The following is a 24,502-nucleotide window of genomic DNA, read 5'->3' on the forward strand; positions in this document are numbered from 1 at the left end:
TGTGTTGGTTTGATATCAAATGAACCGAGCCCATAGGTAAGCGCTTTCCTGTCTTCTTACCGATTCTTTACAAAGTCCCTGGTAACAATACCGGTTATTACATAAAACCGTAAGTTCGGGGGCAGCTATAGCCAGGTTCTGGAGATCAGTTAATATGCACCGTCTGACACCACCAAAGAATTAAGATCAGCATGGACTATACCTGTTATGACTCGGACATGACCTGTCCGATGACTAAAACTGGACTTCGCGTAGCACAGACCTGAAGCGTCCAATGTTGAACCCTCGGGGTCTCATTATGCCGTGCGATCCGACCCCAGCTCATCGCATGAGGTTGGATCCAGGTCTTGGCATATCACAAGATCGGATTTGCCAGCGAATGGCACTTGTTTCTCCTGTGGCTAAATGCCCGATGCTTGGCTAGTCAACGCAGTAGTTGAAGTGGTGATTGCACCACTTGACAGCCAAGACATATCGCGTCGTCAAACGTCGACCTCCCGATTCGGGAAAATTTCCGAAAGTCATGGCATCTTGCTTTTACCACGTGTTGCGCGCCAGAGGCACGTTGACCGGAAAGGGCTCCGAAGGCATGTTCCATGTTCATGTCTTACTTGGTTTCTTGAATCCAACCAGTTATGTGCCTGCACCGTTGGCCTGATTGGGAGAAGAATACTAGGCCTGTTAGTGTGATAGGATCGTAAGGCTGGCCAAGTGGTCTCCTTAGCAATAATTTGGTCCCTTGGGGGAATCCTAAAGGTTCTCTCCTTATTGTCTCAGAACGTGTTGCCTGAGGAGCATTAGCCCCGTGGTCGTGTGGATAATACGCATGTCAAATTGGCGCATTTACCTGGTTATGTCGTCCACAATATGAGTCTTTCCCTTCCTACCAATAGGGTAGATGGTACTTTGGCTGCGTATTTTGCAATATGCAAACTATAGTAAGTAGATGTAACGTAGTAGTCTTACCTTACATGATACCATCTCCGTCACGTTCATAGATCGACATCACGGGATTCCGAGGAATACGAACTCCTCCTCACCACCCCATCTTCCCGTCATCAAATTTCGAAAGTATAAATCTTCAAATTGGTTTATCACAGCGCTTCTATTCATATGCAAATGGATATCATACTATATACCCAGCCATGCTAGCTCTTAAGCAAAACATCATCAATTCGTCGACGAAGAATTGGTCCTCTTGGACGCCGCATCATAGAGACCCTGGATATCGTCCTTCCACTGAGTCTCGTTCACTCGCTTGACGCGCCGATCATACGTCATCAATCCGTTCACCTCACCCTCAACATCGACAGTTTGAGTCCATACACCAACACTGCAGGCATACAAGCGGACCTGATCCTGCAGCTCGGACAGCAGAAGGTGACTGCGGTAGTTCCAAGCATCCACGTCCGTATCAATCTCATAAGTCTGGTTGATGCTGTTGATCGCTTCTTGGTTGTTCCAAAGACTATGGCTAATTAGTCTCGTTCCTTCATTTAGGGTCCTGTCAAACTTACTGCTCGATTGAAACGTTGTTTCCAAGTCCACCAAACTCTCCTTGGATGCCAATCCGGTTGGGGTCATACGGGCTGGAGTCGATAGAATAGAACGGAGTGCCGCACTGGGGGTTCGCATAGTGGTGGTTGTCCTGAAAGTGTTAATTTATCGTCTCGGGATCACTGCGGGTGTGGCTTACGCTAAAGTCGCCCGCACCGTGGTCATGCCAGCCAGATGTCGCATCAACCAGTCTAGTGGGGTCAAGTTGCTTCACAATTGACGTCAGGTTAAATTCGGGGTAGTAGCTGGTGATCTGGCCCCATCCTTCGTTGTAAATCACCTATACAGACATGAAAGGTCAGTCAACGGACGGGAATATTATTCGAGTAGCTGCTTACCCAGGCAAAGATGCTAGGATAGCTCTTGAGCTGATTAACAAGAACCTCCAGTTGCCTTCCAAATTCATTTTGCTGGTCTGCATCTGGCAATATGGTTACAGAAACGCCGTTTGCGTCGACTGTGGTCTCCAGCGGTCGGAGAGATGGCATATCCTGGATGACCAAAAGACCCATTTCGTCACATGCACGGTACCAAAGTGCCGGCTCAACTTTAATCTGGAAACACAGTTAGCCCTGCTTTGGAAGGCTGACTTGCTTTACTTACATGCTTGCGGACCATATTGAAGCCCATGTCTTTAAGGAACTTCAGGTCATAGACCATGGCCTCACGGTTAGGTGGAGTGTAAAGTCCATCTGGCCAGTACCCCTGATCCAGGGTACCAAAGATGAAGCTGAAGTTTCCGTTCAATAGGGGCCGGACAACACCATCCACAGTACCCTTCGAGATTGTGCGGAAACCAGTGTAACTGGAGATCTTGTCTTGCCCCATGGTGACCGTCACGTTATACAGATTGGGCGAGTCCGGAGACCAAAGCTTGGGGTCGGAAACATTGAACAAGAGAGGCTGATCGGACAGGCCGCTGGCAGATCCTACTACATCGTCGCCATCTATCACAGAGATATTGACTGTTGTGCCATTGCCTATAAAGCTGTGTACGGTGGCATTGACTATATTATTTTGTTAGCAGCGAGTCGGGCTGAAAATAAGGAACGTACGCACCTTGGCCGTGCATGTCGGCGCTAAGATCAAGTTGCGTCACATAGTTTGCCGGAGCAGTTTCGATCCATACGCTCTGCCAAATTCCACTGCAGGGAGTGTAGAAGATATGCGACGGGATTAATCGCTGCTTGCCGATGGGGATGACATAGCCATCGCTATCGGTCGGATCATGCACAAAAACAAGCCTATTGCTGTCAGTATGAGTTTTGACACATGGAGTGACCAATACTAACATTTCGTTAGATGCCGAAGTGTCAACATATTGGGTGATATCGACGGTGAACTCGAAATAGCCACCACGATTAAAACCCGCCTGCTTTCCGTTGATGAAAACAGTAGCTTCATAGTCTACAGCTCCGAAGTTCAGGAGAACGCTCTCTCCATTCCAGGAATTGGGAACTGTAAAGTTGGTTCTGAACCAAGAATATAGTGTGTTTGTTCCCTGGATTCCTGCCTGGAATTAGCACAGAAAAAGATTTCAAAGCAATGGTGTACTAACCAGAGAGTCCACTTTCGAGGCACGAGGGAATCAGGACCTCTTGAGCGAGATCTTGTCCGAATGGCGGGTATTGGCTGTCATTCAAGCTAGAAGCACTCTGATACTGCCAGATGCCGTTCAGATTCTGCCACTGACTCCGCGCCATCTGTGGACGAGGATACTCGGGCCACGGATTTGTGCCGACATCCTCCGTCCAAGGAGTGTCCAAGGGCGATTGCTTCTGCGCATACTGTGCAGTCGTCCGAGCAGTGTGTTGGTGTGCATTGCCGACGCTTCTTGCGAAGGAGCAGGTCAGGAAGAATGAGAGGCAGGCAAGAGTCCCATACATGTTGGCGTTAGAGGGGACTACAAATGAGTACAGTCGTCTGCAAAACCCGCTACCGTCAGAAAAGAACGGCAATGAAGATATTTATATTTTCATCCTGAAAACGGCCCACCAACTGCCGGAGGCAAAGACAGATGTATGGAATGTCGGGCCAGCATTCTGATCCAAAGTTTGAACAGCGCAAATCTCTGGCTCTCCGCATTCGCCATGGCTCGTTGGCCCACAAATGCAGGCATAAAGGCCATGGCAGCCCTATAGACTGTGATTGATGGGCCGCCGCCCAGAGGCAGGAGGGCATGAGACGACTGTGATCCACCGGCGTCCGCTTGGCACGTTAGTGGTGCATGTGTGCTCCGTTTGGCGGAATGGAGATTCATCGGCGCTACTGGATTGCCACTTTCCAAATTTGAGCATTGATCGAGGATCAAATCTCCACGTTCAACTTATCCATTAAGTTCAGGTACTCAAAATCTTTCCGGTTCCCTCGGGACGTCCCAGAGGCAAAACAGATCTTGCGTGTGAAAATTGGCAGCCCCTGGCTTCTGACTCAGCACAACGCCCAATCACCGCACCGCCCTGGAATGCAACCAGTGGAACAACAGAGGAAGAAACGATCACATTGTTCGGAAATCCAATAGGAACAACGGGCTTCTGAGAATCCAAGATTCGGCGTTGTATTCAAACTCTATCCTTCTTTTTCCCCTTTTTCAGAACGTGGTCCGATGCCTCAACCTTGGAACCGTTGGTAGTAATCTACAGCGCCGATACGCATATCTGCCGAGCCCGGCAATGTCACGATGCATGCAACTTCATACTCATCCGAGCCTTATCATACCCAGGACACATTATTGACCCCGCATATATTTTGTATGCTGCCTAAAGGCTCGACTCGGCGTCTATATCAGCAACAAATCATGGACAGAGGCATAATGCGGGGTTGCGTCAGCCAAGTCATGGGTCATGCGTTGTAGCGCTTATCGTGCATCGTGATTTGACAGCCATCGCGCTGCTGTCAGCCCTGCCAAGGGCTTTTTGATATAGCGCCTTTCCTCGGTAGCAGACCAACGCATCCATGGACATGGTGTGTAGATGTGAATCGGACATCTGGGGTGACAGTTGTCGCGAGTTCATTACCACGGAACAGTAGTCTGCCATATGTACATCTATCCTAGAATTGATGCTAGTGACCGTTGGCTCCACTCGGCCATGATCAGCGGCAGCTGAGTTGACAGAGCGCGGCCGAGTTTCGTCGGATTTCCGGGTTTCCGGGGGCCTCCGGGTATTCTCCATCCACTGTGGAGTACTACACAGCTCCGTGTTCGGACGAGTGCCCAGCAACAAGACCTTTCTGTGGCCGAGACTGTTCAATGGTGGTTCTAGGTGTACAACAAGGCCTTGGCTGATTTTAGCGTACCCGTTCCAGCTGAGCATAGCCACTCGATTCCTTGTCTTGTGTCTGTGCTCTTCTATGGCGTCCTTACCGCGCTCATTAATATGGCTGTGCCACACGCAGAAAGCCACATCCCAGCTCCTCATGTCATGTGAAGTGGGTCTCAGGCCTCAGCGGTTATAGTAATTTGATAAGGTTTTGTAGAAGGTTTGATGGATCCTAGCCATTTTCTGGGCCTGGCCAGCTGCCGTTGAAGTGTTTCACTAATTGCTATGGTATTAACCAATATCAACGTCCAGGTACTACGCTATGTATGGCAATAAGTAAATTGACTTTACTTTCTCATGTATTCGCTACTGAGAGTGAAAACCACCTTGGGACTAACTCTGCCGGTTTTTCCATGGGAAGTAACAACATATCTGAAAAACAGTGTCAAATCCCATGACTTCCAATCCTTAAAAAACGGCAAAACTGCGTGTATTACAGAATACAATGCTTAAATAAAGCAAGGCATACTCGACTGAGGGAGGGGGAAATGGTCAAAGACGGATTGCTAGTCTGGGTCTGGTTCAGACTCGTGAAACCCTGATATCTGCAAGGAGATCAATCCATGCTGTTCAATGTCGCCTCTCCCACCTGGACGAGAGTAGGGCTGCCAGCTCAATACCGGCTCAAGCGGATAGTTTCATATCGCTCGGGAGGATAGGCCCCAAGTGACAGATTACTCATCATTGCCTCGGTCTTTCTCATTTTGCGCAATTCATCTGAGCACCATGACATGAGGTCAGGCGATACCGCCCTTGAAACAGGTCGAGGCTCCGCGCAGTTGGGGGAGATACCAAGGAAACTATCTAAAACATTCATATTGTACTGTGGAGCGTGGAAGGTTGTCAAGCGGTCTTACCCACTGCGAAAGTAAACTCTGCTCATGTCCTTCGGGTTAATATTCTTCAGCTTTGAGTCCTCCACCCGCTCCTTGTCCCACATTACTATTCCGTACGGATAGGCGCCGATGCTTTTTCGAGGCTCAATGTGTTCTGTGCTGTCACATGGGACAGAAATGTACCCCTCAGCCAATTTGGGCTCAGGTTGTCCCAAGGGTAAGCTACCACCCATGATTAACAACAGCGTCCTATACAAGTATATTACAGGATGTCCATGCTCTCAGAGGCGCATTTTCGGTGGCTAACAGCTGCATCTTTGCGCGACTTCTGAAGAAGTTTCGGCGAGCCAGGCAGAACATAGAACTCTGAGGCTACTTCTGAAATAGTGAAGGCGGGATCAGATCGGATGATGCGGAGGACCAGAAAAATGACATGATAGCAAGCAAGCTTACCATGGATGCTCCCAGATGCTTCCTTGCCCATTGATGTTGATGAAGCAGTACGCTATGGTGAGGAGCATCTTGCTTCTGCCAGCAAACTGGCTCCGTACTCTTAACGGCTACCAGCCTGTTAGAACCAAAGTAAATAACAGTGGAAAGGGGATAACTCACGATACTTATCACGAGAATATGTGCTCACCATATAGATCTGCTCATGATTGCCCCGATTCTTTACGAGAGGTAGTCCCTAAAGGTGTGCATAGGAGTTGAAGATCCCCCTCCTCAGCATCCTTGTATATGGTCCTACTGAGGCTAGTCAGGGATAAATGCTGTATGATCGAGTGGATATGAAAGGGAACGGCTATCCGGACCCACTCTTTTTGTGATAAGGGAGCACAAACCGGTGTCATTGCAAATATGCTGTGAAACTCTTTTCGAGCCTATTGCTGTCATCATCAATGGAATAGCACATATTCCTATGGAGGCATACCATGTCCTTCAAGTTGCGCATACATAAACTTCGATTGGAAGGTGCTTCTGTAGAAATTGGTTTGATGACTTTGTCTTTTCTAATTTTTCCCTTGAGTGCAGGATATTGTATATCTGCTAGCAGTATGCAGATAAGCTTATTGCAGGGTGTGAACAGCATTGCTGTTGATAATCATCAGAAATTATTCCGTAAAGTGTATATATATAAGCTCGATCTGACTGTCTTAGTTACGAATGGCACAAATGAAGGGATTGTGTCTGATCGATACGTATGAGCTGTCTTTAAATCATAGATGAGACTTGGGCATAACAAACATTCCCATTGGGCCTTAGACGATAAATAACTGTTACTATTAGAACTTTTTAGTACTAGCAGACATATCGACACGACTACTACCTATACCGACCAAAACGCTGCACTGATGAGACGCTATTATCCAGTGATGATGCTACTAGAATTGAATGGAACATTGTACATGATATATCTATATATATATACAGCTCCTACCGGTTCTACTTGAAAAAAAAAAAAAAAGAAAAAAAGTTTGGTGAATACTAGTAGTGATGCACTTTTAAATGACTTTAAGGTTATTTGATATTGTACCGAGTACTATCATTATGACAGAGACAGATACTAAAACATACAAAGGATGATGGATGCTTTCGTGTCTATTCGATGCATTTCCCTGCCCCTCACGTGACTATTCCTCTGGAAGGCTCAAGTGGATCCCACCGACCAGCAAAGTGGATATTTGGGCCCGAGTCCAGACAGTAAAAGCCGAATTCTTCCCTTCCATTGTGGGTTTGCAGCGTGTCCCGGTCAGCCCACTCTCAACAAAGCCCCAAGACCCTACATCGGAAACCCTGCGCCCGCTAGTCCCGAAGTGGTGCCCTGTCTGGCCCGCTATTCGCCAGAGGAGTCCAGACGGAGGTCGATGCCTAGCCGATTCGGCTTAGTGCCTGAGCCCTGCCCAGACTGCCGCCCCACCCAGCAGACCCTGACGAACCAATGGAGTCTGCGTTTTAGGCCCTGTCAGCCGCTGATTGGGGGAAGGACGGCCGCCGTGCGCTTTCTGATGGGCCAATGGGTGGGGAGTCACTGGCCTAAACGGGCATAAAGGCAAACATTCAATGAACAGTCAGTTTCCCCCCCCTGGCGCAGCCCGTGACCCCCACCGACTACGCAAATCAAGAATTGCCGGCGAGATCCAAACGTCGATCGTCATCCTCGCGGCCGCTTCTCGCCGTTCGTCTCTTCCTCACTCCGCTGCCCGCTTCTCCTCCCCCTTCCTCCTCCTCCTCCTCCTCCTCCCCTCCCCTCTGTTTCCCCCTCTTTCAATCTTCTACCTCGCATTTGTCAGTCGCTAGGAAGGTTATTTGCAGCCTCCGCCATGTCCCTCCCGTCTGTCTGCCGCATCACCCATCTTCAGAGATGAACCCGTTCCGTGACCTCGTCGACTTCCGTCCATGAGCCATCCCTTGGGCGATGACACAGCATCCGGTCCGCCTCCGACACCGCCGTTTGCCCCCAAAGGAGCATGCCCCTCAAGCATGTCCCGGGGCCTGGAAAAGAGTCTGTCCGATGTCCGGCTGTATATCACCCGTAAGCCTGGCCCTGCCATCTCGTGCTCCTTTGCTGGCTGTCTACATGTCTTCCAGCAGGACTGACCCAGTTTCATGCCTTTAGACCGTCTCGGCCTAATCCGCGCCAGCCTGCATAATGGAAAATCGACTGCTTCGGGAGGATGGCGGCCCGTTGCCCTGCGTCCCACCTATCTCTGTTGGATTGCTGCGGTCATGTTTGCGATGCTGATCACGCTTGAGGTACTTCGCCGATATAGCGATCAGTACGGGGGTCTATACTTTTTTCCAGATACCGATACTGTGTCCGACGCGCAATCGTTTGCCTACAACTATCTTCCCATCATTGCTGCCCTCATTCTTGTCACCCTGTGGACCTTCATCGACTATGACGTTCTCCGCCTCGAGCCATACTTCCAAATTTCTCGCCCCGAGGGTGCGCCAGCATCCGTTCTCTTCATCAACTACAACTTCGGCCAGTCTTTTCTCACGCCGCTCACCTCAGCCAAACGGGGCCATTGGGTTGTATTGCTCGTGTCGATCGCTACTCTTCTCATCCGCGTGCTCCTTCCGGCTCTGCAGAGTACCCTTCTTGAACTCCGTGAAATCACCGTCGTGAGCAACGAATACATCAAGACTTGGCCCCAGCTGCTGGACCTACATACCCAGGCTGTATGGATAAAGGCGCAGAAGAGTAATGACACCCTAGCTCTCGACTCCGTCCTCACGGCCCGTGACAACCTGCATAGCTCTCAGTCCGCCAGCTACGCAGTAGCGCCCGTCGAAATCAGCATGGAAGACCGGCGGGAGAGCACGGTTTGGACGCTCAATCAAACCATCTACTGGGCTCAACTGGAGTGCCGGAAAATCGTAGCACATGACCACCTGTCTGTCTCCATCAATGAGACGTCAAACGATCCACCGATTCTCTCGTGGGATGTAACGGGTGTGCAGCTGCAGGATATCCCCGGGACGAACGACACGTGCACATTGGACTTTCACTACAGTAATATTTTCTTCCCGACCACCGATTATTTGCAGGTCCGGTACTGGGAGCCCGTGTGGAACAATCGGTCACAACCCGCCTTCAGCCGTAAAGAAGCATTTACCACTCACGGCTGCGATGATCCTTATGACCTAAATGGAGTCGTTATCTCGGTCAATGCCACGGTGGCTGGAGCTAATAGCATCAGTCAGTTGGGCTCCGAGTTTACTTCATCTGCCGGCATCTTCGGCTGCAAGGTTGAATATCGACAGGCGGAGGCCAAGGTATCGATGCACGCTAACAGCTCAATCACAAACATTTATGGCTATCCGAATACCGAGCGGGAGCTAGGAACGGATCAGTTGAATATCGACGCTTTTCAGGATCTCTTGTCCCAACGAGCACCATATACGGGCGATATGTTGTTTATCGAACTAAATGAGACCACCGGTGATACCACCGTCACAGAGCTGCCTGTGATTAGCCAGGACCTAGGCGACCTCGAGCCGCTTCTGGTTTTGGATGCATCAACCGTTATGACGACGGACGAATTCGAGGGAAAGGTCAAACGAAGTGTAGCTGAAACGTTCGTGCTTACAATGAGTCGGCTCTTTAACCCCGACCAGGATCCCACAGATGCACCGGCCCAACGGGAGTCCACGCAAGTCGCTATCTCCGTCGTGTCGTTCGCCTCGTTGTTTTCTGAGGTGATCTTGGCGATCGCCATGTGTCTCACCATATATCTTATCTATTTTTACGGAACACGCCCTAACATCCTACAAAGCGACCCGAGTTCTATTGGTGCCATGTGTAGCATGTTGACTGATGTCTTTGGACCCTACAACATCCTTGCGAATCCTCAGCCCGACTTCCACCAATTCTCGACGCGGCAGCTACGTCAGGTCTTGCGGAATTGTTGGCTTCGATGGCATCAGGGGCCCCTGGGACCCCGACTCGAGATCATAACTGGAGACGGTCAGTCCATATCCTGCAATCCCTGGACTGCAAGCTAACTAAAGCAGGTTCTCCCGTCACCCTCAGTGAGCAGCTACGGACACGTGTCGACCCTATGCCACATTTCTTGGTGATTCCCATCTTCATCATTGAATTCCTACTCCTCGCCGCCGTCATCGCTGTGATGGGAGTGACAGCAGCTACTCTTGCCCACGACGGAAGTTTTCAACATCTCTCCCAGTCTAGCTCCAGTTTTCTCCAAGTCATAACCTCCTTTCTCCCTTCCGTTGTCGCGTCTTCCGTGGCGGCTCTGTGCAACTCGATCCTTCGCAACATCAGCATTCTGGAGCCGTGGGTCCACCTCCAGCGCGGTATGGCGGCCGCTCACACATCAATATCTATGAATTATGCGTCACAGAATCCTTGGTCGATCTTAAGAAAAGCCATCCGGAACCGACATTCCCTCTTAAGCCTTGTCTCACTTGCTTGCATCGCCAACATCCTGCTGACGGTTGTTGCCGGTGGCCTGTTCACTCAGAGACTGACGCAATCCTATCTGCCGTCAACGTCGCTGTACGTGAACTACAGCAACTTCCACTTTCTACGAACGGACTTCGCTCCCGACTTCACGGAGTTCCATCTCATCCAGAACAGCGCCACTAGCGGTGTACCATTATTGCCCTGGATGTCTGCGAACCATTCATTTGCTCCGATCAAGAATACCGACTCGAACCCCGACCTGATGTACGGGGCGACGACGCTCGGAATAGGTAGCGATCTGGACTGCAAGACGTTGGAGACATCCCAGAACTTGAGAGAAGACGGCCAGGATATCTATTTTGTCTATCGACCGTCCCGTGATGTCAGCCGGCAGTGTAGGGTTAACATGACGTCGCTAGTGCGCCCCAGCGAAGCCATTGCCCTCTCCATCCACTTTCTTTCCCCGGTGGCGGACTCAGACACGGATTTGTGTCAGATGTCGACGGTGCTGGTGGTTGGACGATGGAATTATACTTCGGAGTCACCTTTCACCGATGACAACACCATTGCGCTCCAATGTGAACCACATGTGCAACTTCAAAATTTCTCCGTGACCTTTGACCGACGGGGTCAGATATCCGACATAGATCCGATTCCTGGTACGGAAACCACGTCAGGGACCATGTATGAAAATGCGACGATGGCTCTAGGACAATTCAACAAGGTCTTTGCCGCCATCCCTCAGAGCTTTGTAGGAGAGGAACCAGGGCGGAACCGGTCCTATGTTTCGTCATATGACTGGGCAGGGTTTCTCGTGGCCCGTCTCTACCGGCAACACGAGAAGATTGTTCCACTCAACGCCTTGGAATTGATGACACAGTCGCAGATTGTGTACCAGTGGGTATGGAGCACCTACTTCACAATTTGGCGAAACATGTATCTGGTGCCCCTGGATGAGGTGTTATGCGCCGGTAATGCCACGGAGATCTCCAACACCTGGACCATGGTCCCATCGGTACCGTCGCTGGCCATGGCGTTGGTGATCATTGCGCTAGACACGCTGGTCGTGCTAGTCGTATTCGGCACCCGTCGCGGTCGGTTTCGAGGGCCCCGGATGCCACGATCCATTGGAGCGATCATCCCCTGGGTTGCGCACAGTCGCATGCTGGGTGATTTTCGCAACACCTATTCTTGGACTAATGAGAAACGGAGAGAGCATCTGACTCGGCTGGACAAGCGCTACGGGTTTCGGATGTTCCTGCAGGCGGATGGGCGGTGGCGGTATGCTGTGGATGAGGAGGCGGTTGGGCTGGCAGACAAACCACCGGATGCAGCAGCCGATGCGGCGAAGGGGCCCGAAGTTATCGAGATGCAGCCCATTGGGGAGGCCCGAAGTGATCCTGGGCCTGATCATCATGAGTGATGCGATATGATTACGGATGTACTATTATACCACAAATATTTGGCGAATAACGGGATAGACTTGGGGGTGGTTCGGAGTTTGCATTATGTACATATATCTGAAAAGAAATTTTGACTTTACCTTATCTATACCGCATCTTACTCGGTTTCCTCTCACTTCTCTTGTATATCCTCCGAGTCGTGTTCTACTCTCCCGACGACTTCGGACTTGTTCCGAGCGGGGAAATCCACCCCCGCATTTCGCTATCGACTATTTCTCTTAGTACGATTGGCATTCCTATTGCTACTATTACTCACCTGTCATCCAGTTCAGCCTCCAAGTTTATCTTCGATCATTTCTTCCTCATGGCCAGTCAGGTTGATGTCCTTCTCTATGGGCTGGGAGCGTATGCAAGATCTCCCATTTTCTGCGGAGCGATGAGTCTGACTAAATCGCAGCATCGGTTCCTTCTACGCCTTCATTCTACATCGTAGTAACAAAGTTCGTCTGACCGTTGTCGCCCGGTCCAACTACGCAGCCGTCAAGGAGAATGTGAGTCCTTCCAATAGCTCTCAAACGAATAAAACTCACAGCGAATCAGGGCATCCTTCTGAAAAGCGCAAACCACGGCGAGCATCGATTCTATCCAGACCACGGTAACACCTTCCTCCCACTACTCACAGCCAGGACCACCAACTAACACGATCGCAAAGTGGTCCGCTCGCCCTCAGAACTCACCCATCCAGTCGACTATGTTGTCTGCACCAACAAAGCCATTGACCCAGCCAGTGCCGTCCACTCCCTAGCACCAGCAATTGGCAACGACACCACGATCGTGATCATCCAGAACGGCGTAGGGAATGAAGAGCCCTTCCGCGAGGCATACCCATCCTGCAGCATCATCTCCTGCGTTGTATGTCTATTCCCCAACCTTCAACCTTATTCACAGCTAACCTTCCTGACTTCCCTCAGACATGGGTCGGAGCTTCCCAGCCCACCCCAGGCACCGTTATACACACCACATCCGAAGATACCGAACTCGGTCTTTACCCGAACCCCAAGGTTTCAGATGCCGTGGAGGCTGAACGTCTTAACACGTTCGCGGGCCTCCTTGCCGCAGGTCAAACCCGTCACACCGTGCATGATAATATCCAACCGACCCGCTGGTCCAAAGTTATCTGGAACTGCGCCTGGAACACCCTGACGACCTTGACCGCTCTGGACACGCAGGCATTCTTGCAATCCTCTCCGGATGCCATTCCCTTCACCCGACGGCTTATGAGCGAGGCCGTGGCGGTGGCTCGTGCTGCTGGTGTCCCTCTCCCGGATGATCTGATCGACACCCAGTTGGCACGGATCCAAAGTCTCGGGGCGGTGCGGACGAGTATGCAGATTGACCGGGAGAACAACCGGCCGATGGAGATTGAGGTGATTGTGGGTACGCCAGTGCGTAAAGGGCGGGAGTTGGGCGTTCCTACGCCTGTGTTGGAGACGCTGTATGTACTGTTGCGGGCTGTCGATGGGGAGACGCGTCGGGCGCAGAAGATTTGAGATGTGTATTCTTGTTAGGGAGGTAGTCTATCGATAGAGCTAGACGAGTAGGATATTAGAGAGTGGCAGCGTGTCTCGTGCTTCGAGTAGATGTATACTCCTTCATGTTTGGATGTCCTTCGAAAACGGGAATATTATTATACATTCATACCTTTCTATCACTTCCATATCTAGAATATTTACTCATACTTATTGACAAGTAATCTATCACTTCAATCATTCCATCCCACTCAGCCAGATTTCACTGCTTAGCATCCTACTTTTCACTCCCCAAATCCATCCTATATTCACCTTAGTCCTAGTTATATAAAGCTTCCCTCTCCTCCGTTGACGTCTCTCTTCCCTTTCATCCTAAATGACTACCAGATATCATTCCATCTGGTCGAAGATCCAAGTCTATATGTGCTGTCTCAACTAGCATTAGGTCAATATCATGATATACTAGTACTCCGTATATCTTTTCTTTAACATACTCCACTGTCAGGGCATCACAAATAATAATGTCTATGAACACTACAGCCAGCACACAGTCAACGATAGACCTTTCCTGATCCTGCGTCCGACACCCTCGTCCCAAAGTAGCTGCAGGAAATCGTCTAGCACTTCGCCAAGCAGCCACTGTGCTTCCTTTCCATGTGCCGCTGCGCATATAGCTGAATCGCTACGAAAGAAAATAGCCATCAATCAACTCCCATGCATATTCTACTTCTCATCTGAAGCCAACCATTACTGGCGATGTTTTAAAAGAAGCCTATCACAAATTATTGACGAATTGCAATAACCTGGCTAAGAGTATCCACTGTAACCTAAGTATCAGATCAGATCATATCGGAACTGAAAGGTGGAACCCCGATATTGTGACCCACATATCAACGCGCCATGATCAACCCAATCCTATCTTGATTGGCGATACTGGTTCCTACTCGTCAAGTTTTATTCCAACAGAATCGTTGCCTATAATGCCAATATGCAACCTCTCTGGCATCTAAGGGCGTTCTCGAGAGCAAATGCAAGCGCGCAATTCAGCAGATAACGAGGCCATCAAAGAGACACAAAGAGACATGCTAGGTGTTGGAGGCCCCGGTCTACGAGCACCACCGTAACAGAGGCGCTGCGGACCCAACGCTGGGAAACATGCAGTTTAGACTGTCAACCAAAATGCGGTCGTCTACTGATTTGCCATAGTAGCTGACCACTTTGGATCTAAATGTTTTCGGCAAGAGGGTAGAGGAGCGGTTGTAGGTATATGGTCCTTTTTTTGTCTTATATCGTGAATCTTGCCGATAAATCTGGAGGAATTTTGCCGCTTTGTACATTAATTTAGTGTGGTCATATAGAAAGCCATTAGTGACCGGGCAGGTGTTTCGAATACAGGGTCTCGGGAACAGTGCAAGAGCATAGTTCAGTCCACAAACTGATGTTCCTATAGAAAGATTCTGGAAGGGCTGGGCTAGTACCTTTGAATAGACTATACATATGGCCCACAAGTTGATCTAAGGACAAGATAATATGAAAGGCTTGATTGTCTAGACTGTACATTAGCTTCTCAGCAATGGGGGCTGAGAGGCCCTGCTATACTGGTTTTCTTCTTTTTCCCTCTCGCATGTTGTTGGGCTTATTTCAATCCTTGGAAGTACAATTTGTTATGATATTTGCTATAAGTACAGGAAATAGTATACGAAGAGTTGGGGTTGATGGGTATCATGTGGTATTCCTGGTAGCCAGGCAACTGTTATATTGTCTACTTCTGCTAGTTGGTATAGTTCAAGGTGATATTTACTATATATTTGACCTTCGTAGACTGTTGTGATTTGGCTTAGAATTATAATTGTAGTAGTCTAATCTAATATTCAATGAGTGCCTTCGATACCCTCTCTAATAACGCCGACGTAATTTGGGTGTTAGCCACTTGCATTGGTGGCTCCTGATATGTTTGGAGCAGCTGATTGAGATTCATCTAAACATTAAAGCAATTGTAATAGCTTCGCCCTGTCGGCCATTTGCTGTGCTCGGTTGAGGAATAAAGTTCGCACTCATTTCCGCTCCATTAATTCAGCGCTCAATACCCGGCAGGAAGACACTCTACCAACACAACCATCACAATCTCTCCTTCTTGAACTCGTTCTTGACCATGGACTTAGTCTCTGTCTTAACGAAGACGACATCAGGTTCGGCATCCCGCTTCCCCGTAACCGACAGAGAAGAAGAGATGAAGGCATTCTTATCATCCAACTTGATCTTCTTAGCCGAACCCATCGCAGACATGCATGTGGTATCAGCCTGTCGCTTCTTGGGGGTAGTTGACGGAGTAGTTGAGGTCGACTTGTTACCGGAGCTGCCGGCAGTGCTCTTGGTGGGACTGGAGTTACTCGCCTGGCGCCTGAGCTTTATAATCTGCTGCTCAATCGCGCACGCCGTACAGTCTGTCTGGATTAGTTACATAAAAGATACGGATTGATACTGGGGAATAAGGTACCGGTGCCCATGTGAGTGGCCAGTCGTTCGTAATCAAGCTTCATTCTGCCGCGCATCTGCTCCAATACACCGACCAAGAGCTTCGTTTGTTATTTGTGTCCGTCAAATTTTGTGTATGTGTAGGATCTGATGGCTTACCTTTGCGTTGGCTTCGCTTGTCCAGTACATTGTGTCTGATGACTCTGTGGTCAGAGGTAGAAGGTGTCGATTAGCAGCGAAGATACTATATTGGGGTGGGTGAAATAGGGAAAGGTAGAGGGGGAAGGAGAAGTGAGAAAGATAGAGAGAGTAACGTTCGAAGGTGGAGCAAGTATTGTACATATGACCAGAATGGTGTCATCAGTGAATGGCACAGTGTTGTGAGTGTTAGTATGAGTGGTAGGCAAAAGGCAAGGCTGGTCTCAGTGATACTTTTGATACTTTGACGTCCGTAGTCCGGCATCTCTATATGGTCAGACAGAAGAAAAGTATACGTGCTGAAAATCATCGCCATGATATGTATATGGCTCTTATGTCCGGTGATATTAGCGTGGATGGTGAGATGAGAAGCATTAATCAACAGTGCCTCGCCGCCTGAGTGCCTGGATGCCCCTTGTACTAAGCATGAATCCTGTAACTAACGCGCTGGCCCGATCGGGATAAGCTCCCGCCCTCGCGATCGCTTACCACCGCCTACTGCTTATTTCTCAGCTATTTTGCAGAACACTCACCGCTTCTCAAAGCCGACATGCCTTAGGCAATGAGTTTCGATTAGATACACGGGCACGTCAGGAACCCTGCGTTTCGGTATAAGGCTCTAGTCTACTGTTCCACATTGTTCATTTACTTGACAGAGAGATACCTGGGTTTGATTTAGACACAGCGAAGTGAATACTCTGGCTTGGAATGCACCTCTTCGAGCAATCAAAACCCACTCCTGTTCGCGACCGCGCGACCACAATCATGTGATCAGCTCTCTGATTACGTGAGGCAGGGCAATGGTCTCGAAGCACGTGACAATGTGCAGAGGTCACTTGATCTTTTGCGAGCAGTCAAGTGAACCCCACGTAATTACACGTGACTGTAATCCTTTCCAGAGATATGACATATTCTTGGTATTCCAAAAACTTCATACCAACTGATCTCTAGGTTAGATGGTATATAGTTCATAAAGAGCTAGAGATCCTCGCTGGAAAGGTAAGAGTATATAATGAATGTCTTCTCTACAAATTACTTCCAGTACCTTCTGAATCAAATATGAGGCCAGATGTAGCTTATTTGATCTTAATGAAGAGATGAACTTCACCTGAAAGATGATGTAGTATACTCTGTACACTCTGTATAGATGACCCTGCCCTTTGGCACGTGACTGTCAAGGCCATACGTAAGCTGGTTCAAGCCAACGAACCCCATTCAATGAGCGTTCCATGGGTAAGAACGGTTGTATGTAGTAGTCAATTCAGTAATCAAACTGTAAAAGACAGGTTGGCCTGAAAGCTGATACGTGACTGGCGAAGTTATCAATGAGCGGAATACGGCCAACGGAGCTACATTTACGGTCTAGCCAATCTGCAATCACCACGTGACAATACTATGTACCTGTGCTTATAGTGAGTTACTGACGACTACATTCCCCCATGTTGCCGAACATGGTGTAAACCTGTGCATAGGTATATGGAATACCCTCCAATAAAGACTTCCGGCGTTTGACCTGGCCTTCGTCTCGTTTCAAAAAATCCTACGACACTGCTCAGGTCGTACAAAGTTAGGCGTCTCGCCGTGTCATGTGTGCACCGAAAATGGCTCATCTCCGACGAGGTAGAGTAGCATCATCATCCTTTGCTGCGGATCTTGTTTTCCTCATTCTGATCATTGCTACAGAGCTCATAGAAGAAAGTTTAGACTGTGAAACACGCCAGCAGTGATGACGACACGGTGAAAAGTTTACTATCAATATCCGAACACTAGTTCTCGGGATAGCAGTTTTTCACAACCCAGATTGGAACCCGAGTGTCTTTAGGGAATGAACAACGACACACTATATGCCAACCCGGCCCAAGCGATGTTCTCGTTTGTGATGAAAGTAAGATGTGTGGGTTGATTCTTGATGCCAGAAGCCGAAGACGCAAACGCCGAAGCCGCAAAAAAAGAAAGGGGCCGGATGACCGACCTGTCAACAGCGGGCGTCAGCATGGCGTTATGCGTTGTGGGATAGACCGTGTGCCAACAGCTTTTCGTCAATTTGACTTCTCCACGGAGGTGTGGCTTTCGGTCGCGGGGGTTGTACCCGGTAAGCGACCACCTCCTTTTTGCCTTTCAACCGCAGCACGGAGTTGCTACACGCAAGGTAGCAACATCATCAAGCCAACCATATCGCGCCACGCCAAGCTACAGTGTGAGAAACACGAGCCTCACCAGCTCGGAGATGCTCGGGGAGGGTAGTGAGAGTGTAAGTCAGACCAAAACTGAAGAGTGGTGGCAGTTTCAAGGAGCTCGTATTCAGAGACAAGAGGCAATATAGTGTAAGCCGTCCGGAAAGGCAGGGGAGCCTCTGGCAAAGTGCAGGGATGAAGCAGAGCTTGTTTCAAGGCCAGACATATCTATCCAGAAATCGTCACCAGGGCCAAGATTCCTCTCTCTCATGTGTTGGGCAGCAATCTGCGTACTCCCGACATTTGGATGATCTCAGAGTGGAGCGGATTACAGTCACAGTCACAAATGAATCTGGCAAACGGAGCGGGTTGCACGACATCACGGATGATCTGTTCGATGGATCAGCCAGGGTATGGCTGGGCTTTGCTCCTCCTCGTCTTAGCTTTCACCCTCCGACGTGCCCATGTCATTTGTCACACAAGAACCATTGACTGGCGATGAATTTAGCAGGCTATACGAGGCTGGGAGAATGGTAATGCTGGGCTGTTGCTGCCGCTCAGCCTCCAGATGAGACGTTCGGGCGGGATTGAAATGATCGGTCAACTCATGAGTGCCCCTTTGTTGGAAAGCTACTCTTCGCAAGGGAGTAACTGGGATGAATTGTAAAATTACCCAAAAAAAAAGTTCCATTCTGTTGGTACTAACATTCACACGGAATCAAGCATTAATAGAAAGTGAAAGAGAAAGGGAAAGAAAAAAAAAATGAAAAGAAAACAAAACATGAAAAATGAAAAGATAGTCTCAGAGAATCAGAACATCTCCGACGTGTTCACAAAGACGTCCCCCTCTTCAAAACATGTATCTCGCCTGATAAGTCTTCTTTCAACTCTGGTACTCTTTGTGGCCTCGTCCCCTTTGTCCAGCACAACGATAGCCTTGGAAATGATGGTGGTCATGGACTTGTAGTCCGAATCTGCTTCGCTAGGCGCACTATCAGTATACATGATAGCCGGCTGTGCGACAAGTAATATTTTACGTCCCTTGAAATCCCTCTCATCTACTTCGTTGCCGTTGGAGGTGTGAAAAATCATGTAGGAGCTACCGCACTGGTACGAAGGTCCCAGTTCTGGCAATCGCTTGATCCTGAAGTGACCCCCAACCCTTGTTTCACAATCCTTCATGAGATCTAGGGAGGCTTCAAAGATTTTGGTAAGCTGTTCTTTCCGCTTCATCACCTGATTCCGGCCCAGGCGCTTCTTGAGGAGCAGGCTGACTGGCTTACTGGCCAGCACCTCATCAGACAGGGATGGCGCGCAAGCTAGAAGACGCTTGGCATTGTCCTTCCCAAAGCTCAGGTCGCCTGGTGCGTTGCCAGGCAATGTCGAGTTGGCCAGTCGATGGGTTTGCTCTTTCCATAGCGTTGCAAGGTTTGGGTTGGCTAAACGCATGTCGGTCAGTCCATTTACCAAGTTCTGTGCCAAAGATCAACTCACTATTGAAGAACCGTTCGTAGAGGCATTGAAGCTTCGAGGCAAAGCTTTTGTCTTCGGCTTGGTCCGTAGGACTTGATTTCCCATCAAGGTACTGAAATGAGTTCGAGAAAACTTTCTCCATGATCGCCTTATGGATCAGGGCCTCAGCAAAGTGGTCTGCAAGGCTCCGACGAGGTGGTAGCAACCCTTGGAGGACTGTCCAGTCGTCCTGGACACAATACCCCTCTAGGGCAGCAATGATGATGTTCATGTCTTTTCTTGGTATCATCCCAACATCTTCCTTCACCCATAATCCCATCCATGCAACAATACGCATAACTACTTTTCTGAAACGTTCCCCAATATCTTGGAAGTCAACCGTCCAACTGTGCCTACTCGCGTGGACGAGACGATCCACGTCTTGCACCTCATGGGCCCATTTTTCCTTTGTTGGGAGGGTTGCTGAGTGCTCGATTTTCGAAACATTGTCCTCTTTCTGCGATATAGGGGCGGAATTTGGGGCGTCGTCTGCGCGCGTGAGACATTCGGTAGGACCAGGTGGAGAGCTCTGCTTAGGGGAGCCTTTCAGGCTGGAGGATGAAGGCTGCGCTTGCACTTGTTCCATGGCTCTTGCGTAAGATTAAGTACACACAAAACTATGCTTGTTAACGATAGATGAATTGCGGATATACTAATATAAATCGAGAAGGAAAAAATTTGAGGTCAAGAGAGGAAGAATCGTGGGGAGATGCACTGAAGGGATAGGCTCTGGTGGATAGCAGGAGGACAGGCCGCTTTGTTCTGGAGGGCTGAAAGGTGGCCCTACAGTCATCCGTTCTTGGTTCCCCCCTCGTATCCTGTCCGATTTAGGGTTCAATGGCTGATTAGGATTCATGAACCAGTGCAGCTGCCCGGTCCGGATCCCGTCTCTCTTTATTCCTCCTCCCCTTACTATCCTTTCTCCTTTCACATCCCAACACTCTATCATAGTCTCGATTGATCCTATAGAAGTCCCATCCATCATTTATCTCTAGTTACTATTCATACCACGGAAGCCCCTTCCTTTGTCTTGCCTGCATCCCACCACAGTTGACTGGACTTGCAACCTCAACCACCTCCTTTGCCATGTCATCACTTTCAGCTGAACGCAAAATGATTGTTGGGGTAGATTTCGGAACGGAGAAGACCTGTAAGACTCTTTCTTCTCGATCAGACATGACGAATGTTCCTAGTTAACGGATCACGCATCGAATATAGGTGTGTCGTATGCTCTCTGGAACAAAAGACGACCGAGGGTGCCCGACATTATCAAGTCCTTTGCCATCAGCCGTAATCATGTTTTCCCAACCATGCTGGCGTACCTCCAAGATAAGAGTGTAGCATGGGCCCACGATGCGCGAAACGGAAAGGATCCGGTCTTCAAGTGGCTCAAGTTATTCCTCTACGACCAGGAGCACCCCATTCTGCGCGAGACCCCGAACCCAGCATTGCCAGACGGTGTTTCATCCGAGCGGCTTGTCTCCGACTATCTTCGCCAGCTTTATGCAAGAATACAGAAGTTGATTGTCTCTTTGCGCCTTTCGGCCGAAATCGGGACCGATTTTTGGTTTAGCCGGCCAGCTGGCTGGTCTGCCGACAACCAGGAGATTTTCGCTAAAGCAGTGCGAGACGCAGGGTTCACATCCAAAGAAAACGACAATCTTTTTTTCCTTACGGAAGCAGAAGCCGCTGCATTGTATCTTATGCATCACGAGGACTTTGAAGCGGTCAGTGCAAAGCCTCCCAAACCCCAACCGCCTTCGTCTTCTCTCCCCCACAGGATTGATCAGCTAACTGAATGTCCATTTGTGAACCCGGAAGATGGCCGTATTCTAGTATGCGACATTGGTGGAGGAACGACCGTAAGTGCTCAAGCTTCTGTGGGGGTTCCATGGGCAGCTTTCGTCGGCTACAAACTAATTCGACTTCTGGAAGGATGTCGGTGCCTTCCATATTCAAGGCACCGGGCCAGATGCCGTGTACGAACCATTGGGAAAGTCCTCGGGTATGTATCATCTTTGAGGCCAGTTGGGCACTTCAAGACAGTAGCTAACACTTTTCAGGGGTTAATTGCGGTGTCGCAGCAATGGATGCTGCGGTCCGTCAGCACGTGAAGAAGCAGCCTCCGCACACCTTCGGGCTCGTTAGGCCGCTAAACGAGGCTCTCCTGGACATGATATGTGACCTCAAGTGCCAATTTGATGGCACTGAGGAGGATCCTATCCCGGTTGATGTGACTGGCTTAATCACGGTTCCCCCGGGTGTGCTGAGAAAATCCCTGAACTCAACGGTGGTCGCTATTATCGAGCTGATAATGGCTAACATCGTTCCACCGCGGCCACTGGAACCACCGGTCTCGGTATGCTTTTCTGTACCTACCAACTAGCAATCAGTGCAAGCTGACAGTTCTCCCACCAGGTTGTCTTCATCACGGGCGGGGGGAGTAGAGTACCGTACTTGATCAAGCAGATACGACAGAGATTGGAGCATATGGTTACCCTACATCACCTGGACCAATACGAGTAAGTTTGAATGCACCCCTCCATGCCAGGCTCTGGGCTGACTGTTATATAGGGCAATGTCGGTGTCCTGGGGAGCGACTTTTCGAGGGATCCTCGGCAGGGCCATCCCCCGCCTGAAGTTTGACGCAAGCTACGGTCTGCAAGCTGCGGAGGAGGCTATCGTCCGCAAGGGAAGCATCAGCCGGGAGCAATCCTCCCCGCACTGGTTTATACGCAAGGTCTGTATTGACATTCCTTCATCTCGTCCGAGCAAGGTGATCTCAACTCAGACTGACACCTCCGTGAATCGGTCTCTAGGACCAAGCAGTCGAAATTGAGCACCAGAATGAGCTTTTTCTCGACATTCACTATCGTGCTGGAGATGCGCCCATAACTATCATAAATCTCCTTCAACATGCCGCCGAATTTCCCGATGCGAACGATGGTGGTGAGTATTCTGAGCTTTCCCTTTGCCCATCTCTGAACATCGTATCTGGTCTGCGTGCGTTTCGCTGAAATCGTAAATGAAACAATAGATTCCAAACGGATGCCACCACTCGGTTTCCACCTACAGGGGTTGAATTTCTCCCGTCTAATGCGCGTAGGTGATGAGTACTGCGTTCAGGTGCGAATCGTGTGGAAGGTCACATACTCGGAGAGGCACGCGATCGTTAAATTTACTGCCCAGTCGGAGAACGCACTACTTGGCGAGCAGGAAGTACCTCTGGTTGGATATCGTCTGGTAGCATGATATTGCCTTTCTCTTCTCTTCTCTCCTCTCTTCTCTTCTGCTTCTTTAATGGCCGTTCTTTAATTCTCCTTATCCCCCTAATATCCATCACCCCATCGTCTATATTTCGGGTTATTTCATTATTCAAGACTATTAGCATACCCATAGACTGCCTGTGAACCTCATACATCTGTCCCGCTCAGTCACACTGTACTTGGAGTTTTGGCATACAAAAGTTCTTCTCGGTTCATAAGAAATAAGAATGTTCTAGCCTCATTATCGTAACAACATGCACTAAATCTGACCGTGGATAGCAGTCCTTCAATAACACGTCAAGACCAACGACCATCGTCTCGGATTCAAGTATCTATCCGGTCAATGATCCGTTTCAAGGTATACCTCCAGCCCCGATCTATTGTACACGGCAACCAAGCTCTCCTCCCAACCAGGCACGGCCCCGATCATCCAGAGCCTACCTAGAAGCAACCCACCGAAGCAATTCCTTTCATCTCTCAGATTCTAGACTGTAAGTACCTTTGGGACTAGTATATGTGATGGATCGCCTGGCCCCGCTGCACTCTAACCCTGACAGTATTTTGCGCCAGACACTGACGGGTAAACATTCCACGGCTGGACTTCAGCCAGCACACCCGCCAATGATCATCCGTGAGCATTCATCCGACTCAGCCGGCTTGCCTTGTGAACCGAGGCAATGCAGGAAGTTAGTGTGCATTGGTCTGATGATCGGGTTCGTTTTGTTTCAGAAGAGAAGGGTTCAGTTGGCCGAGGCCGAAGTTTATCCACTACCGTACTTCCAAACAGCCCTCACGCTGAATCGCATAGCAGCAGCAGCAGCAGCAGCAGTAGCAGCAGCAGCAGCATTATAAGTGCCACTAGCACAAATCGCATCCTCTTATCATCATCACCTCTACCTTCTCGATTCTATCACTAAACAGAGAATACTACTCAATTGAAAAGAGAGACCACCCGACAACCACACTAACCCCGTAGTCTCGGAGCCAAGAAAGACTCAAAAATGGGCAGCCCTAAAAGCAGCCCGCGAACCGCACTAGACTAAAACCCGCGCGCGCCCGCCCGGACGCAGATTGATTAACACCCCAGCAAATCAATCTATCGGCGACAGACCCTGGCTTGCTCTGTGCATGACTGATGCCTAGACTAACTTCCACCATGGATGGTCGACACATAACGGTTCCTGCATATGATACCGCAGGATTTGTCGCAGGCTGAGACTTGACTGCAGGCTGAACCAACCATGGGATGCAATTCGGGGTTTTCTGGGAGAAATTCTGGAAGACTAGATTAGTGGGGTTTCA

At 49.5% G+C, this 24,502-nt stretch overlaps 7 protein-coding genes across 7 annotated transcripts; 3 read left to right on the forward strand and 4 right to left on the reverse strand.

Moving 5' to 3' along the window:
- Positions 1–1,089: 1,089 nt before the first annotated feature.
- BDQ94DRAFT_145503 (putative hydrolase) lies at positions 1,090–3,588 on the reverse strand. The gene is made up of 8 exons (XM_026766651.1): positions 3,116–3,588; positions 2,850–3,066; positions 2,617–2,801; positions 2,161–2,564; positions 1,896–2,111; positions 1,697–1,837; positions 1,518–1,648; positions 1,090–1,468 (listed from the first exon to the last, which is right to left on the reverse strand). Exons 1-8 carry the CDS (start codon positions 3,441–3,443, stop codon positions 1,171–1,173), a joined length of 1,920 nt encoding a protein of 639 aa, XP_026625150.1. The 5' UTR covers positions 3,444–3,588; the 3' UTR covers positions 1,090–1,170.
- Positions 3,589–7,966: 4,378 nt separating this feature from the next.
- Positions 7,967–12,200, forward strand: BDQ94DRAFT_145506 (DUF3433 domain-containing protein). The gene is made up of 3 exons (XM_026766652.1): positions 7,967–8,246; positions 8,331–10,184; positions 10,232–12,200. The coding sequence occupies exons 1-3, from the start codon at positions 8,111–8,113 to the stop codon at positions 12,064–12,066; spliced, it is 3,825 nt and encodes a 1,274-aa protein (XP_026625151.1). The 5' UTR covers positions 7,967–8,110; the 3' UTR covers positions 12,067–12,200.
- Positions 12,201–12,393: 193 nt separating this feature from the next.
- BDQ94DRAFT_179915 (ketopantoate reductase family protein) lies at positions 12,394–13,616 on the forward strand. Its single transcript, XM_026773508.1, has 5 exons — positions 12,394–12,451; positions 12,504–12,597; positions 12,647–12,701; positions 12,759–12,958; positions 13,018–13,616. The coding sequence occupies exons 1-5, from the start codon at positions 12,411–12,413 to the stop codon at positions 13,594–13,596; spliced, it is 969 nt and encodes a 322-aa protein (XP_026625152.1). The 5' UTR covers positions 12,394–12,410; the 3' UTR covers positions 13,597–13,616.
- A 2,077-nt stretch (positions 13,617–15,693) lies between these two features.
- BDQ94DRAFT_171392 (uncharacterized protein) lies at positions 15,694–16,239 on the reverse strand (the record flags this gene model as incomplete). The annotated part of the gene is made up of 3 exons (XM_026771753.1): positions 15,694–16,019; positions 16,073–16,151; positions 16,210–16,239. The coding sequence occupies 3 exons, from the start codon at positions 16,237–16,239 to the stop codon at positions 15,694–15,696; spliced, it is 435 nt and encodes a 144-aa protein (XP_026625153.1).
- Positions 16,240–18,802: 2,563 nt separating this feature from the next.
- On the reverse strand, positions 18,803–19,138 carry BDQ94DRAFT_145510 (uncharacterized protein). The gene has a single exon (XM_026766653.1). It carries the CDS (start codon positions 19,111–19,113, stop codon positions 18,862–18,864), a length of 252 nt encoding a protein of 83 aa, XP_026625154.1. The 5' UTR covers positions 19,114–19,138; the 3' UTR covers positions 18,803–18,861.
- Positions 19,139–19,232: 94 nt separating this feature from the next.
- On the reverse strand, positions 19,233–20,520 carry BDQ94DRAFT_171393 (uncharacterized protein; the record flags this gene model as incomplete). The annotated part of the gene is made up of 2 exons (XM_026771754.1): positions 19,233–19,861; positions 19,917–20,520. 2 exons carry the CDS (start codon positions 20,518–20,520, stop codon positions 19,233–19,235), a joined length of 1,233 nt encoding a protein of 410 aa, XP_026625155.1.
- A 724-nt stretch (positions 20,521–21,244) lies between these two features.
- On the forward strand, positions 21,245–23,186 carry BDQ94DRAFT_160168 (Hsp70 family protein; the record flags this gene model as incomplete). Its single annotated transcript, XM_026769180.1, has 7 exons — positions 21,245–21,796; positions 21,870–21,939; positions 21,998–22,293; positions 22,404–22,456; positions 22,509–22,674; positions 22,754–22,883; positions 22,972–23,186. 7 exons carry the CDS (start codon positions 21,245–21,247, stop codon positions 23,184–23,186), a joined length of 1,482 nt encoding a protein of 493 aa, XP_026625156.1.
- Between the last annotated feature and the right edge of the window lie 1,316 nt (positions 23,187–24,502).

This window comes from Aspergillus welwitschiae (assembly GCF_003344945.1).
Source record: "Aspergillus welwitschiae strain CBS 139.54b unplaced genomic scaffold BDQ94scaffold_20, whole genome shotgun sequence".
In the NCBI taxonomy this organism is placed as follows: Eukaryota; Fungi; Ascomycota; class Eurotiomycetes; order Eurotiales; family Aspergillaceae; genus Aspergillus; species Aspergillus welwitschiae.